Source organism: Dermacentor albipictus, chromosome 1 (assembly GCF_038994185.2).
Source record: "Dermacentor albipictus isolate Rhodes 1998 colony chromosome 1, USDA_Dalb.pri_finalv2, whole genome shotgun sequence".
Classification (NCBI taxonomy): domain Eukaryota; kingdom Metazoa; phylum Arthropoda; class Arachnida; order Ixodida; family Ixodidae; genus Dermacentor; species Dermacentor albipictus.
The window spans coordinates 86,428,282-86,444,279 of NC_091821.1; the positions used below are offsets into that span (position 1 = coordinate 86,428,282).

At 43.0% G+C, this 15,998-nt stretch overlaps 1 protein-coding gene across 2 annotated transcripts in view; it reads left to right on the top strand.

Annotated features, from left to right (window-relative positions):
* The window catches only part of ppan (Brix domain-containing protein peter pan), a 57,442-nt gene extending 50,979 nt beyond the window's left edge, over positions 1 to 6,463 (top strand). For both annotated transcript variants that reach the window (XM_065424583.1, XM_065424584.1), the window contains exon 8: positions 5,995 to 6,463. In XM_065424583.1, the coding sequence (XP_065280655.1) occupies positions 5,995 to 6,338 (344 nt within the window). In that variant the 3' untranslated portion in view covers positions 6,339 to 6,463. The remainder of the gene's footprint in view (positions 1 to 5,994) is intronic.
* Positions 6,464 to 15,998: the final 9,535 nt, after the last annotated feature.

The following is a 15,998-nucleotide window of genomic DNA, read 5'->3' on the forward strand; positions in this document are numbered from 1 at the left end:
CAGATTTGCCTTTTCTAATTGCCCGATAATTTCGACAATTTTGCAGCCCCTACTGTGTAAGAAAAACTCATCGGCGACTGTACTTATTTCCATAAAAGATAAATTTTCACTATAACGAATGAAATTTCCAATTTTACTGACTTCGTTATATGTAGGTTTAACCATATCTTCAAAATTGAGTTTGTAAGAGTATGGTGCAAGTTTTCTTTTTTTGGACGTACACTTGCCCGCGACCTGGGGTGCTATTCTGCGTACTGTGTAATTCCCCCATATTGTCAAACTTTCCAATGCTACCAGTTTGAGGAAGTGACAAGATGGCGAAATCAACAATGTGGCAGAATTTGGCAATGTCCAGAATACCACTCCTAGTCAGTTCATATCTCAACCATTGTCATGCTGTGTCTACAGGCACACAAAACTTCAGTCAGCGCATGCACAAAATATTTATTCCCTGGCCACATCGCAGAAGTTGACCACGCTGCATTAGCTGAATAATCACTTTTCTTCACAACGGTCATTGTTCCAGTGCTTCCCTCACTGAATTGACGCCTCCACCAGTGCACACATAGAGGGTTGAGTTGGCACCATTTGAAGCTGCTTGAAAAAGTCGCTCGGGACCAGGTTGCTGTTTAACATATAACTATGCTGCTGTAGCGTAAATGAACAAACATTGGACACACAGAACTTGCACGAGAAATCACTAATGCAAATTTTATAACTTAATGTTTTGGCTTGCTGTGCCCTGCATTTTGGGAGCAGTCAACAACTAGGCTTTGCTATCATTTTCGAGGAGGTGCTGGCAACGTGGTCAACCATGCTGGTGATGTATCAAAACAAGATCATTGCTCTTAAACTGCCCAAGACAGTGCCCGCATGCGGTTGTGTGTGCAAAGTCCTAAGTGAGGTGTCCAAGATTTTGGTCGTGATATACATTGTCTTTGGGGCCATTGGCAGTACTGTGCAGCTGTCCGAATTATCCGTTGGCAACTATATGCCCAGACAAACCTAACTTTTTTGAAGAAGCACGTAGTTGCGATTTTATGAGTGAAAGTTGTATCATATATGATACACTGTGCAGTTATGGGTATACAGTCAACATCCGATTTTCCGGACTCCCTAGGTGCCACAAAAACATTAGAAAAAAAAATTAGTGCTTTTTTTTTTTGCTCCCAAGGTCTCGAATTGCCACAGGCACGTCCTAAATAGCTCTGAGGGTCTGCCAGTACACTTAAAAGATGTATTGGTGCTTGTATTGTGACAAGAGGCGGTGAATGCACGTGTGTATAATTCAGGAATGCATACTGTGCCCCTTGACAGTGGCCCCTTTCTCTGCTTGGTATGTTTGACCATGTAACACCGTTTTAGTGCGGCGAAGCTGACTTTTGAGAACTAACATTGTGCAATGCTTGACCCATGCTGTGTACTTTCTATGCTTTGAAGCAGTCCGTGAGGATGACAATGGTGGAACCAGCATCATTGCTGACAGCAGTGAAATATTTCAATGAAAAACATGGTACTGAACAGCATGAAGCTTCGTGGTGAACGTCAAAGTAGCTAGGCCTAGCCACGCTGCTGTGGCTGCCAGCAGATGGTGTGCAAGAGCGCTGGTTTGATGCTACAAGATAATCAAAATGGCAGCAGTGGTGGCTTTGTTTATTGCTGTTTCAGACCTTCAGTCGCAGCAAAAAGTCCGGAAAATCGGATGGTGAAGGGTTGCACCATCCGAAATTTCAGACGTCCTTCAGAAGAATGCCTTCTTCCTCTTGCTCAGAGTACTCTTTGTTACAGCGGTTGTCTTTGGCTCTGAGAACACAGCAGGCACCGTGGTGTATGTATTGTAAACAATAGGGGCATTTTCACTCTGTGTGGTATATTTATCGCAATAACAGTGCTAAGAAATAGTATACTAAGCTGTATATTTTGCCACCAAATATGTTCCCTCACAAGGACACCAGCTTCTGCTCTCCTAGAGAAAACGCATAACTGCACGCTGTATCATAAATGATACAGCAGTTAATACTTGCCTTACAGAAGCACCCAAATGTCTTTCTTGTTCAAAGCAGCACAGTAGGCTGATTAACAGTAATCAAACACCCTAGCAATGGGAGCGAAATGCAAGAATGCTCATTTACTTATACTTCGGTGCTCATCAAAGAGTTACGGGTATTCAAAATTAATTCAGAGCCCTCCTCTACAGCATCTGTCATAGCTTCAGAGTTGCTTTAACCCCATGAATCAATGAATCACTCGAACACCTTGTTTGTTTGTTTTTTATGTGTTAATTTCTAGTGTAAAATTTGTAGGGGGAAAAAGGCTGTTTTTTTGCAGACTTTTTGCATGTTGTGTGATGAGCTTCAACACAAAATTGTTTCATTACATTTGGGCAAATGTTTACAAAAATGTGCAAGTCGAGATTATAAACTGAAGCAGAATAGATTGTGCCTCAATTCCTTTCTTTAGTCTTGAAATCAGAGCCAACCATATGACGTTTTGGCACTGTATACACTAAAGGTGTGTTTTTGCAAGTTCTTGACAGAGTGAACATCTGAGTTTGGTACTTTTTTAACCTTTTCGGCCTCGCATTTTACCCAGGGGTCCCACACCGTGTAGGCATATTCTAGTATGTACATGTATACCAAAGTAAAGTTCCTTCATTTTTAAAAGGCAATACCTTCACATTGTGATGCAGTAAACTCGGAACCATGCAAGTCTTGCATATAGTGTAACAGTTAGGGCAATCTTAAGACAATGTTGGTGTTAAAATCATGCAGAGTTGTTTACCGTACTTACTTTCTAATGCACCCATGATTGCAATGTGCACCAAGTTTTCACGGCCAGATATGATAAATCCAATTCTCTTATTCACTCGTGAGTTTTTCATGGTAAGAGAGAGAGAGCTAATTTGTTCTCACTTGGAAAAAGAACTTAAGTATTTTATCCGAATTACAATAGACCAGACTCAGGGCATATGATCTTTTGAACTATGTATCACATTTTAGATATATTTTTTATACATCTTCTATACCATGTATAATGCTAGCATACTATCCACTCATGCCTGGAGGGAAAGGCAACAGGACAGAAGGAGAAGACAAAAATGCCCACTTCTGGTAGCTGGACAGCTGCATGGTTTTGTCCTTTGTCCTGGTGTTCATATCGCTTGTTTTCTACAGAACAACTAAAATCCTGTATTTACTTTATTCAATTTTGTGCACCATGTACACATCTTGTCAACATATACAGGGTGTCTACCAACCGGGAAAACCGGGAATTCTCAGGGATATTGAGTAGTCTGGAAAAACTCAGGAAAAACTCGGGGTATTTGTGCCTCTATCAGGGAAAATTAGCTGCAAGTTTATTGAAAGGGTTGAAAGTCGCGGTAACGCTGGCTTGAGTAACAGACAGGAATCGTAATGAATAGTCTTTGACGCCCTGTTGCCAGTGTACAGTCAACAACCGACTTTCCGGATTCCCAATAATTTGGACGGCTTCACGTCACCACCACGTACCCCATAGAGTCAATATATCAGAACGTCTGAAATTTCGTACGAAAGAACTCTTTGCCGTCTGATTTTCCTGATGTTTTGCCGTGACCGCAGGTCCAAAACGGCATTATTCAAAGCTACCACCGCTGCCATTTTGATTACCTCACCGCCTCAAACCGCCGCTCTCACACGATGATCCGCTGGCAGCCGTAGCCACCACTGCGGCAACGCTAGGCCTAGCTTCTTTGACATTCGCTATGAAGCTTCTTGCTGTTGAGTGCAGCGTTTCTTATTGAAAGAATTTGCTGCTGTCAGCAATGGGACGGACTCCGCCTTTGCGGTCCTCGCAATTGGCTTAGAAACTTGGAAAGCACGATGCGTTGCATAATGCCACTTACCGAAAGTCAGCTTCGCCTCTGTACAGAAATGTTACTTGGTGAAGCATACGCAAAAGTATTGCAGTGAAGCATAACAAGCGTGGGAAGGGGCTGTTGCCACGGGACACAGTATGTATTCCTTAATTATACACACGTGCACCCGGTATTTCCTGTCCACTACAAGCACCAATATGCCTAATACGTGTACTGACAGGCCTGCAGAGCGTTTTCGAATGTGCCTGTGGCAGATTGAGCCCTTAAGGGCAGTAAATGACATGCATTTATTTTTCCAACCGGCCGATTTTCGGACGTTTTCGTGGCCCCTGGGGAGTTCGAAAAATCGGACGTGGACTTTGAAACTGACCAAGAAGATGCTTCAAAAGGTCTGTGGGGCGAACGAGTGGGGGAAGGCGGACAAGAACAGAAAGGACCTATGCATTGGGGAATGAACGGGAAAGGAAGTGTGCTGCCACCGTTTTGAGCTCAAAAAACAGTGTTGGCTGATGCCGAGATGCAGGTGTCCCTCATCCAAACCAAAATAAACTCATTAAAGCAGTGGAACACAACACTGAGGCATCGTTTGCGGGCTGAGAGTGTGTCAGGACAGTTGTGGTTGACTTACAAGCTGTTGAGAGAGAATCTCAATTGTGACAAAGTTCGGGCCTCATACCACTGAGCTTGCCATCAGTTGATAGAAATAGCTCATATTTGACAATATTTGCTTCTGTATGCATCTCCTTTTTATTTGTATTTGAGAATGTCCAACTCAATTTGCAATTTTTTTCAAAGGCGTTTTATTTGCTGTGCATTTGACTAACCCCTCTCTTCTATTCTTCTTTTGAATAGCGTAAACACTACTCCTTAGTATTCAAATTTCATTAAGTTGTCTCTTTTTTAATTTTTTTCATATGCTTCCTAGAGAGTGACAGCATCAAGCGATATGGTTTCAGCCCGTCTTGACATAAAACATAGTTCAGCATCACTCAGGGAATTTTGCAAAGGAACTCAGGGAAAACCTGGAAAACTCAGGGAATTTGGAAATGTCAACTTGGTAGACACCCTGCATATAGGTTATATGCTGGGTGCCTGGGCATAGAGGCATCAACGGTAATTTAATATGCTTGTCAATCATATTGCCACATCTATCACAACAAAGTTGAGCAACTCTACCATAGCTGTCCCTGCCACAGATTTGAAGCCTTTACTACAATAGAAACTGTGGAGCTATTGTAAACAAATGTGGGACACTGCAACACTTAATAAACCGTATGTTATTAGAGAGCTTTAGCGTGTCTGGTATTTTAGTATACACAAAGGCATTTGCATAACAGTATTGGATATCGTATACTAGTAGCAATGCCTTGTGACACATTGCCTTAGACATGTTTTTGTGTTCCTTTAGTTTTCCATCGAAACAAGATTTACGGAGGCAACATGTTCATGATTATGCCACTTCCAAAGTTTACATCAGCAGTGAAGTGAAATACACTTGGTAACTGTAATAATAGCTCTGTGTTTGTCTGGTTGAACCCTGTGCCACCAGGTGGTGTCACCAATCTGGCTGCTCATGTTTACCCTCTGCTAACCAGGTAATCCGTAAACGATACAAGTATACCAGACATGCTAAAACTCTGTTAGGCCAGACTTTGGAAATTGGGCACCTATAACAAAAGTAAAAAACAGGTTATTTTCTGTCCTTATAGAATAGGCCATGCGTATGGCACACACTTCTACCTGTTTACCAGATCTTTTACTCTGAGGCAGTGAATACAGAAACCTCTCATTCCTATCCCATGCACTGTCACTTCCAAAACAAGGCAGTACCAATTGCCAATAAAGTGATGGCTGAGCACTGAGCACAAGGCTAGATCTGCCTGTGCCTAGTGCCATCCTCCTCCTCTTCTCTCAGCACTGTTTAACCTTCATTGCCAAAGTGCTTCGTGAATATTAAAAACTTTGCTGTCAGTTGCCTCTATATGCTACTGCAACATACACCAAAAGCTCTCCCTGCATGCATTGTGGCAAAGTAGCAACAACGAAAGAGGCCACGTGGAAGAGCATACACAGCTGTTGCCTGTACATTGTGCAGGTTATAGCAATAAAAGCCTGAATATTCCTTGTTTATGTTTCAGATGCACCACCAAAAGCTAAAAGAGCTAATAAGAAGGGAAGTGGCATTGTAGCTGGGAAGCCTTACATGCTGAAGAGACACCACAACCAGCGAAGTGGTCAATCAAAAAAGGGGCCAGCAGCACTGAAGGACAAGGGTGATGGAGAGGAACAGCAGGGGGATAAGAAGGCAAAGAAGCACAAACTGTCAGACTTTGAGGTGATGATGCAGCGGCGCAAGAAGCGCAAGAAGTTGAAAGAAAAGGTTAAGGAGAAGCGGTTGCGCTCACAGAAGGTGGCCAAGCTTCGGGCTCAACAGAAGCAGGATGTGCCTTTTAAGAAGGCGAAACATAAAAGAAGCCGTTAAAGGACAAGAATGTATTCCAAGAGTGGCTGTACATTACACTGATGGAAATGTATAGGAAAATAAAATTGCAGGCCAGTCCTGATTAAATTTGGGAGGGACAGTAAGAGTGGCTTTTGATCAGTGAAGTGACGTCTGACTTTCTGAATTGAATTAAAGTTTATTGCAGACTGCTTACAGGAAGGGGGGGAGCAGAGGCTAAAGGCTACATAGCCTGACAAATAGTTCATTAACATCCTATTGAGCAGTGCCAAAGAGTGTGCTGTGGAACTTCGGCATTTGGACGGCATATTACCTTTGTCTCTTTGGTGCTTAGACTAGTAGTTTCTTTATCTAGGGCATGCAAAAGTAAGTTTTGAATTTCATTTGATTATAAATGTTAGCGAGCTTGCAATGCAACCTCCCAGTGACAAAGCAATGGTAAGAAAAGTTAGACCAGTCCATCCTTGAAATAAATTGGCTTTGATGCGAGTGTAAAAAATGCATTTTGTTAAGCAGCAACTTTTTTGGTGCACCTTCACAAATAAAAATCTGTAGACATGAAGTCTTCTACACAAGCTACTCCTTACAGCCAAAGTTGTGTGCATGATTTTTCTGTGATGCAGTGTTCCTGTTCGATAGGCACATTAAAGAACCCCAGCTGGTCAAAATTAATCCAAAGTCGCCCACTGCGGCATGCCTCATAAATCATATGGTGGTTTTGCCACGTAAAATCTCAGAATTAAATTATTTGAGGTGCTGTCAGTCATGTGCAGTCACTCTCGTTCAAACTCTTTTCCGCTAGCAAATACCAGCTCCCACTCACGTTCATTCTTGTGTTTCCTCATTCTCACTGGCACTCGCTTCGGTATGTACTAACATCCACCCACTCCCTTCATTATTCAGTCATACTCGCACTCATGATTGTGAAATGAATAGGAGTGAACACTCATGTGAGCATGCAGATTTTGGTCACATGGAAATTTATTAACTATACTAACCTACAGACTTGACTGTATTTGTGGATTTTGGTCAGCAAAGTTATGTGGTGGCACAGTGGCGATGGCATTCTGCATCATGCCATCGCTCATCATCGCTGCATCATGCCATCGCTGCATCATGCCATCACTGCATCATGCTCATGAAGTTGTTGGTTCAACTCCCAGCCATCATGGCCACATTCTAAAGGAGGTGCAATATAAAAACGCTCGTGTTTTTGGTTAAGGTCATATAACCCCAGGTTGTAAAAATTAATACAGAGGCCCCCCCCACACACACCACAGTGTCTCAGCTGTGTGTTGCTTTGGGATGTTAAGCCCCATAATCTGAAGCACAAACCTCACAAATTGATAACTCTGCACCAAAGACAGATACTGTAGCACTGTACACTGCATCTGTTGGACCAGCTGAAGCGGACAAATGGAAAATGCAAATTTAACATTGCAAAATTCCCCGAAAGCTGGGAGCCTTTGAGCATTTATTAAGATAACTTGATCGCCATATTTGATGTCTCTTTTCTATCTTCCTCTTCCTTACCCGCAGTGGTTGCTCAGTGGCTATGGTGTTGGGCTGCTGAGCACGAGGTAGCGGGATCGAATCCCGGCCATGGCGGCCGCATTTCGATGGGGGCGAAATGCGAAAACACCCGTGTACTTAGATTTAGGTGCACGTTGAAGAACCCCAGGCGGTCGAAATTTCCGGAGTCCCCCACTACGGCATGCCTCATAATCAGATATTAGTTTTGGCATGTAAAACCCCATAATTTAATTTTTTTTAATCTTCCTCTTCCCTTGACCGCCTTGTTATCCGTCTTGATCTGCTTCCATTCCTGACCATAGAATCTTATATCCTCCCCGTCTTCTGTCTTCATCCCTCCATGGATGGTACTGAATAATGTTTGGGATGGAAGCTTCTTATTTCTTTCCTCACGGCCCTTTGTAATAAACAGTTTTCAGAAACTTTTCTTGCATGGCTGTTTTGGTAACAAGATATGGGCCTGAGAATGATGTCCGAATCAAAGCCCTTTTACACCAAAATTACATCTCCAAGAGTTACATCCGGTATCTTGGACTGAGGCTGTTCATCTTCAAGTTCCTTTTCAAAGCATGGTGGTATCTTCGTTGTTTCTCTGTAGACAGAGGCATCTGCCGGTGTGTGACCTTGTCTATAATCCCTATTTCCTTATCGGCTTCAAGCCACACAGATATTCCAAAAGTGGCGAAATGGGAGCTGCATACAAGGAACAGTTATGATGTCAAACAGCCACTTCTAACGTACACTTCCAGCTGCCTTTAAAGTCAGGGTAGAGAGTCGAGAATGTCTTCAGGTTACGTATGACTCTCTCTGCAAGAGCATTGGCATCTGGATGGTATGGGGTGGGAAAACATTTGATTTGACAATTCACTCTTCAAAGTTGTCAGATATTCCTTCTGTTTGAATATGATAAGGGACTGTAAGAACTGCTGTTAGTCACATGTGTGTCTGTTTTATTTATTCTGTCCTTTGTGTGAACAGTACAGCGCAATAAACAGAACGATGTCTACAGGGAAAGAGTGATGCAAACTTAATAATAATATTTGGGGTTTTACGTGCCAAAACCACTTTCTGATTATGAGGCACGCCGTAGCGGAGGACTCCGGAAATTTTGACCACCTGGGGTTCTTTAACGTGCACCTAAATCTAAGCACACGGGTGTTTTCGCATTTCGCCCCCATCGAAATGCGGCCGCCGTGGCCGGGATTCGATCCCGCGACCTCGTGCTCAGCAGCCCAACACCATAGCCACTGAGCAACCACGGCGGGTCTGATGCAAACTTGTCTGAATGTCCTGGTGTAGACGATCCAGTTCCTGAACCAACACATGGAGGAGGTCACTTATCCACAATATTTTCCAACTTGAATATAAGCACATCTTGACTTCAGCAGCCTACAAATTTGCCATCTCTATTTAGACAAAGCAATTTATTATTTGGCCAATCTCAACCTATTTGGATTCCTTCAAAACTATGCATGATGCTGTAGTGTTGCCCTGTACTCCTTCGAGAAGCACTGCACTCTACTACATGCATGTGGGATTGTGCTGTGAATTTTTTTTTTTATTATTGTCATTGTCATCGTGTACCAGATATGATCATACTTTCCTTTGTTTTTCATTTACCAACTTCTCAGTTGACCTTAAATCTATTTAACTGCATTACATGTCTCAATGTATAAACAAGTCTTTTGTTGCTGAACAGATTCCTCGGAACTTTCCGTTTCACTTTTTCAGAAATTGGGAATGTTCTATATTCAAAGGTTGTTTTCTTGAATATTCGTATTTCCTTAGAAAATTTTGCTACTTAAGCAGCCTTAGTCTTAACCCCTTTAAGGGACTGGTAACAGATTTTTAAGGACCCAGTTTATTATGGTGCAACAAAGCGCTTGTCCTCCTAAGTGTTTATACCTGCAGCAGTTACTTCCAAAAGCACATAGCAATTTTGTAAGCAGAGTGTTTTGATCTTAACAATCTCTAAAAAAAACAATATAAGTCTCGACGCCAACAACACTGAGAAGTAAGAGCAACGCCTATAGCCCACCTCAGAAATTCAGAGAGCATAACGGTAGGTGGCTTTCACAAGAGTGAATGCAACTTTAATTAACCATCTGCATTTTTACTTTTTCACCCCATCCGAAAATAAAATGCTGCTGTAATAAGTTCCTGCATCTGTAGCTGCTATAAATCCTAGCACCTAGCTAGTGACAATGTAGTGCCCTCTTTTGGAAATGGGCGAAAGTTCTCGCAGAGCCACCATGGCCTCTGAGAATGGGCTACAGCACGCGCTGCCCAATCTTGGAGGCTATGGTGCCACTAGGCTACTCCTAACAAGCGAAGATTTAGCTGCACAGTGTAAGTTACAGAAAAAACTTAGTAAAAAAAAAATGTATTGCATTTCAATATTTCAAAAAGGCCAAGGGGCTGTGTGCACATGATGGGACACGCCATTTTTTGTCATGCTATTGCTGAGTGAAGGTGCCAAATGTCATTTTTCACAATTTGTTGGGAAGAATTAAATATATAAACCCTAATTTAAAGGGACACCAAAGGCAAATACTAAGTCGACGTGGACTGTTTAAAATTCCAGAAACCTCGCAGCGCTTGTTTCATGCTAAGAAAAGACTTAGTTTACGAGAAAATTGCATCTAAAGGGTCCGAATATTTTTTTCGAAATTCAAATCTTCCGCCACCCAACCGGGGGAGTGGTGACGTTGCATACGCCATTACCACCCTTTGCTGCCATCTATGAGTAAAACAGACGACGGTACCGAGCCAAGTCAGAGCGGTGGATATGCCGCTGCAGCTGCTGTTTGGTCAAGTGACCTAGATCGTTCGGGCATCTCGCGACATCACATGAAAGTTTATTATGCGAAGCATATTACGAGAGCTCAACCCAGCTCCTCAGGCGCGGCGGTGTCGCCATGAAACCACGTGACACCGTGACGTCACGACAGAGGAGAAGTGGCTTTGGCTCAACTCTTGCAAGACGGGCTGGGTGGGAATCGAACCAGGGTCTCCGGAGTGTGGGACGGAGACGCTACCACTGAGCCACGAGTACGATGCTTCAAAGCGGTACAAAAGCGCCTCTAGTGAATGCGGTGTTGCCTTAGAAACGAGCTGTTTCTAAGGCGTGCGTCTCTTGCTCAGGCGCACATTTCGTTGCCGCGCCGAACGCTGCTTTGCTCGACGCTCACCGCGTCCAATGCAGGGCGCGTAGTCGCTGCCCTGTAGCCCATTGTCTTACACCCCTTGGCGGGTCGACGGGAACGCTGTCGCGTTCCACTCTTGAAGGCGAAGCAGTAATGCATGAGTTGTTTCTTCGTCTAGCCGAACCAAATATAGCCAAGCAACAGCAGTTCACCAGGCTAAACAGTGGTTCAACAACTAAAATAAAGGCTAGTATGCTTCGCATCCTGGGCTTAACCTTACCTAAGCCACAGCCATTTTTTTCTGCCACTTGCAGTTTGTGCAAGTTTCGCAAGCCAGCAAAACCAGCGCAGCAGTACGCGATAACAACTTTACTGAAACGCGAAAGCACGAGTGGCACAGAGTCGAGCGAAAACGAAACCTTTTGACCGCCCGCGTTGTTGTCAAGGGTAATTTCAATGAGTTCTGTTTTCTAAAAACGAAATAAAACTGGGCAAGTAGCACTTTATTTCATCTTATTATACAATACAAGGATGTCTTTTGCAACAAGTGGTTGAGTACTAGTGACAGAACTTAGATGAGGAGTGCTTTTGTCATCGGGCAAGTACTTGAATGTCCTGGTGGAGTCTCTAATCATGTCCTGCATTTACCTCAATTTCTCGATTATTAAGGCTCTGTTCGCGATAATATTGACGCCTTAGAAATTCTCAAGCACTAACGATCACTTTAGCTTGACTTAGTATTTGGCTATGATGTCCCTTTAAGTGCAACAAACCGTAATAGAGTCGGTGCAGTGGTTGCCTGTAAAAGCTATTTCTCCATTCCCAGGTATTTTGGTAGGAGCTCCTAAGGTAAATAAGAAAGTAAGCAGAGGAAAGGCAGGGAGGTTAACAAGAGGAGCCTCTTAATGGCTACCATCTGAGGAGGTGGCGTAAGGGGATTTCATGTGCTTTGAGCAATGGACCAGGATGCGGGTTAATTGTATAGTGCTTATACTGCTTGTGCTGTGCATTTCAAGACAAGGTGGAAGATGTTGACTTGTGCCCTACGGCTTCATTTTATCCTGTTATGCTCCCCTATTGCACATGTGCAACAACAAAATTGTTTTGCAAAGCTTCCAAGTGTTCGTTTCTGATACTGGTGCATTGTTCACAGATTTTCAATGTTAAAAATTTCTTTGGTTCATGTTTTGTTACTTCAAGCACAATATCCAACCACGAATAATGATTGAAACATGAAGCAGTATAGCCATGATCTTAGGTAAAACCAGTGCTGAATTTAATTATCATAAACCCTTGTGCTTAAAGGGAAATGATTCTGATGGTTGTGCGGGAACACATTATTGGGTAGCGGAGGTGCTTATGAACATTCAGGGCCAACTTTAAATGCTCTATGCAAACCTTGTGACGTCTCTAGAGATTTTAAAGACCTTGCATTTTTTACTGATCAAAGCAACACACCTCTGGGTGTTATATGTCAGCCCTGCACATTCTACATACATAGAATGGCTGAGTGATGTCACACAAGCCAGCAATCTCATTGGTTTCCCATCTGATGTAATTGCTGATGACGTAATTACGAATACTTCAAGCCTTTGACTCCCCTAATCATTTTAAGAGTATAAACATCACAATTTGTTTACCTGTAAAAATTAAAAAGGAAATGCAGGAAGCGTAGGCATTGTTTCAAGCTGATGGTGTGCTCTCGCTTGAGCACATGAACAGTTTGTGCAGCTATTGCACATTTGTGTGAAGAAAGGAGTGGAATAGAGAGCTTCTTCCAAAACACTGGGCCTTCTGGTAGACATGTAAGGCAACACACAAGAAAGTTAACAATGGTGCAAAGACGACTGCTGCTGGAGGGCATTATCTCTTATGAACATGTGGTCTGGGCCTGAAAGTGATGTCTTATTACAGGAGGAACATGAATGGTGCCAGTGCTGGACTCATAATTAATGCAGAAAGTTGGGCTGGTTGGTGTTGATGCTGTTGCTGTGACATAGTTACTAGCGTGAACAAGACTAACGGAAAAAAGGTGGGACAGGACAGAGTGCTAGACTCCAACTGACAAGCTTTATTCAGAAAAACATGCAAAGAGGCCACCATATGTTCACATAAATGCGCAGACAGACGCATAAACGAATGTGCCACGTAGGAGACAACCAAATGTGGAATGAAGCCGATAAGTGCCTATAGCAAGCCATTACAAAGCATTCACCAGGTTCTTCTCAAGGTACAACACTTTGTCAGTGAATGCCAGTGATGGAGTGCTTACGCATTCATCAGCAGCTTTTGAAATGCAAAATGCCTCAAACATTTCCCTATCCAACTAACTGCTTGGCGAACTGTCTGACCACTTGCTTGTTATGAAAACACGGGGAGCATTTACGAGTACATCTTCGGCAGTGGTCAGCCAAGCGACCAGTGCCTGCTAGAGCGTCTACAGCATTCCAGTGCTCCCTAAGCTGGTCATTCAGGCACCTGCCTGTTCGTCCAATATAGCTCTTTCCACAGGGAAGTGGAATCTTGTATACCACCCCCACATTGCAGTTAACAAAAGCGGGTTACATGTTCCTTAGTGCACGTATCTTGACTCCTGTAGTTGTTTACCAACCTGCACATTCTTGTGAGCGTTAGTGGTGCTGAAAAAAACAACACCTACACTGCACTTGTTAGCCGCCTTTTTTTAGGCGGTGGGACACCCCATGTATATATGGCACAGCCACAGGGTGCCCACTGGGATGTGCGTTGTTTCACCGAGCAGCTGCCGGGTCAGCTTTTACCTCTTTGCTGAGGCTCTTAGTGACTGACACCAAGGTGTCAGTGGGATACCCAGCCCTGCATAAACGGCTCGCTCGTTGCTGAATGCTGCAGGAAGCCTGGTGCACACAAGATCTGATTAAGTCACACTCGGTTTAAATAAACCGGAAATAGGCAACACCCTTGCATTGTTGCACGATGTTGTACCCAAGGAGGTGGGGCATAGCCATGGATGCAAAAAACTTGAGAGGGGAGTACTGTGGCTTGAGATGCAGGTAGCTTTTAACCACTTGTAGCTCTTTTAATATAGTGTGCTCTAATAAAATTAATGTGCAGAAGTATTCCATGAGGGAAACTATGTCTATGTGGTACTCTTGGATATGGCAAAAATCATTTTAGGGACCCTTTAAGACTTAAAACTGCTGAATGAATTGAGAAAACATGGCATGTGCAGAGTTCCATTAAGTATAGGACAAATTCAGAACAGTTTCATTTGTGGGTTGGTATTGGCTTTACATACGTGCCACTCTGGACACCAAAGGCTGTCAATCTATGTGTTGCATAAATCCTGGAGTCAAAGTGGAAAGCTGACTATAAACTGAAGTGCCATGATAGAAATACTCACTGTATCATGTTGTGTGCATAGACATTGGAGAACATGTTGGCAAATTTTCTTGTAGGGCAAATGAAAGAGCAACAAGAGATTTATGCTCAGAACATAAACAATGAATGTGCATCGCTTGGAGATGTCTGCACCTGTTCGAAAAACCTAAGGTCATACCCATATGGAGTATATGTGGGGAGTAGTGAGGTTTATGTGTGGGCAAAGCTGCTAGTCTTTGAGTTAATTAGGTGTGATGGAAATAATCAATTTTGTTAATTGCTTGACCCGGTCATTTTGAGGCTTCAATGAAGCAGAACGTTATAACTACTATATTAGGAGAAGTGGGTTGAGACTTTGTACAAATAGAGCATGTGCTTTAGAGAACATGCAGACAAATTTGGAAGTTCTAGGGTCAGTGTGGGAGCCACAAGAATTTCAACTTTTACTAGTTTGGGTGAGCTTCAAGGCTTGGCAGGGGACTAAAAGGCTTGCCATAAACTGCTAGGTGTACCGGATTGAAATACTGCAGTATTCAATGTGTAGCAAAAACATGCTTGTGAAATTTTTAAGTCGGGAAATTAGTGATGTCGGGTAAATTAAAGCCATGGGAGCCAAAAAGGCATTATACACCTTTTTGGGTGACAAAATAATTTTGAAATTTTTGCTCTAAGGGAACATGTAGTTCAGACTCCCTAATTCAGACTCTATTGAGGCATGCATTAAAAGTTTCAGAGTGCTGTAATGTTAATTTTAATGTTAGTTGCAAGGAGGTTTGCTTTCACGGTTGCTGGCACTGGAGAAACGCCTGTGGTACATAGAGAGGATATTGTCACCTGCTGCTGTTGCCAGAGCTGTGGCAGTGGTCTTTGCATCAGTGTTTATAAAAGCAGTAGAAAAATCTATGTAGAAAATTATATGAGTGCTAACATCATGCTCCTCTAAAAATATGGAACAGTATAGTATAGGGGCGGAAAATTAATGTGCACCTAGGGTAGCTTGTGTTCCACACAATGGGTTTCGGAGGCGGGGGGAGACTAGTCATATTAAGAGATTTGTTAAAAATTGTGCAATTGCGATTTTACACTAGTCGCACGGGATTGCTAGATATTTTCTTTCAGTGGATGCACGCATATATTAATATTGACTCGGTATGACAGTTGCTTTTTATGCAGCAAGTTGCCTATTCTTTTTTAGGGTGCCCGCTTTCCGTGTTGCCACCCAATCTGCTCCCAGAGCACTGTTGAAACATTTTTTCTTTGGGAAGTCATTTGAACAGGGACAACACAAATACCAATGAAGCTTGTGACAAAAGCAATGAAAAGTCGACCGTTAGCAGTGTGCTCAATGGGGCTGGTTGGTTCATCTTCAGAATAAAAACAGGAACAGCACAACACAGGACAAGCGAGTAAAGAGCACAGGACAGAGCGCTCTGTCCTGTGCTCTTTATTCGCTTGTCCTGTGTTGCGCTGTACCTGTTTTTATTCTGAAAAGCCGACCCTTTAGCGCGTAAGTACTGAAGCCTGAGAAACTGTCTGATAATGGTGATGAATGCATGGTATTATGTCTCAACACCACCAAGGGTGTTAATTAAGAGTATGCCATGTGTCAAACCACCGCACCTCTAACCAGACGTCAGCGCCG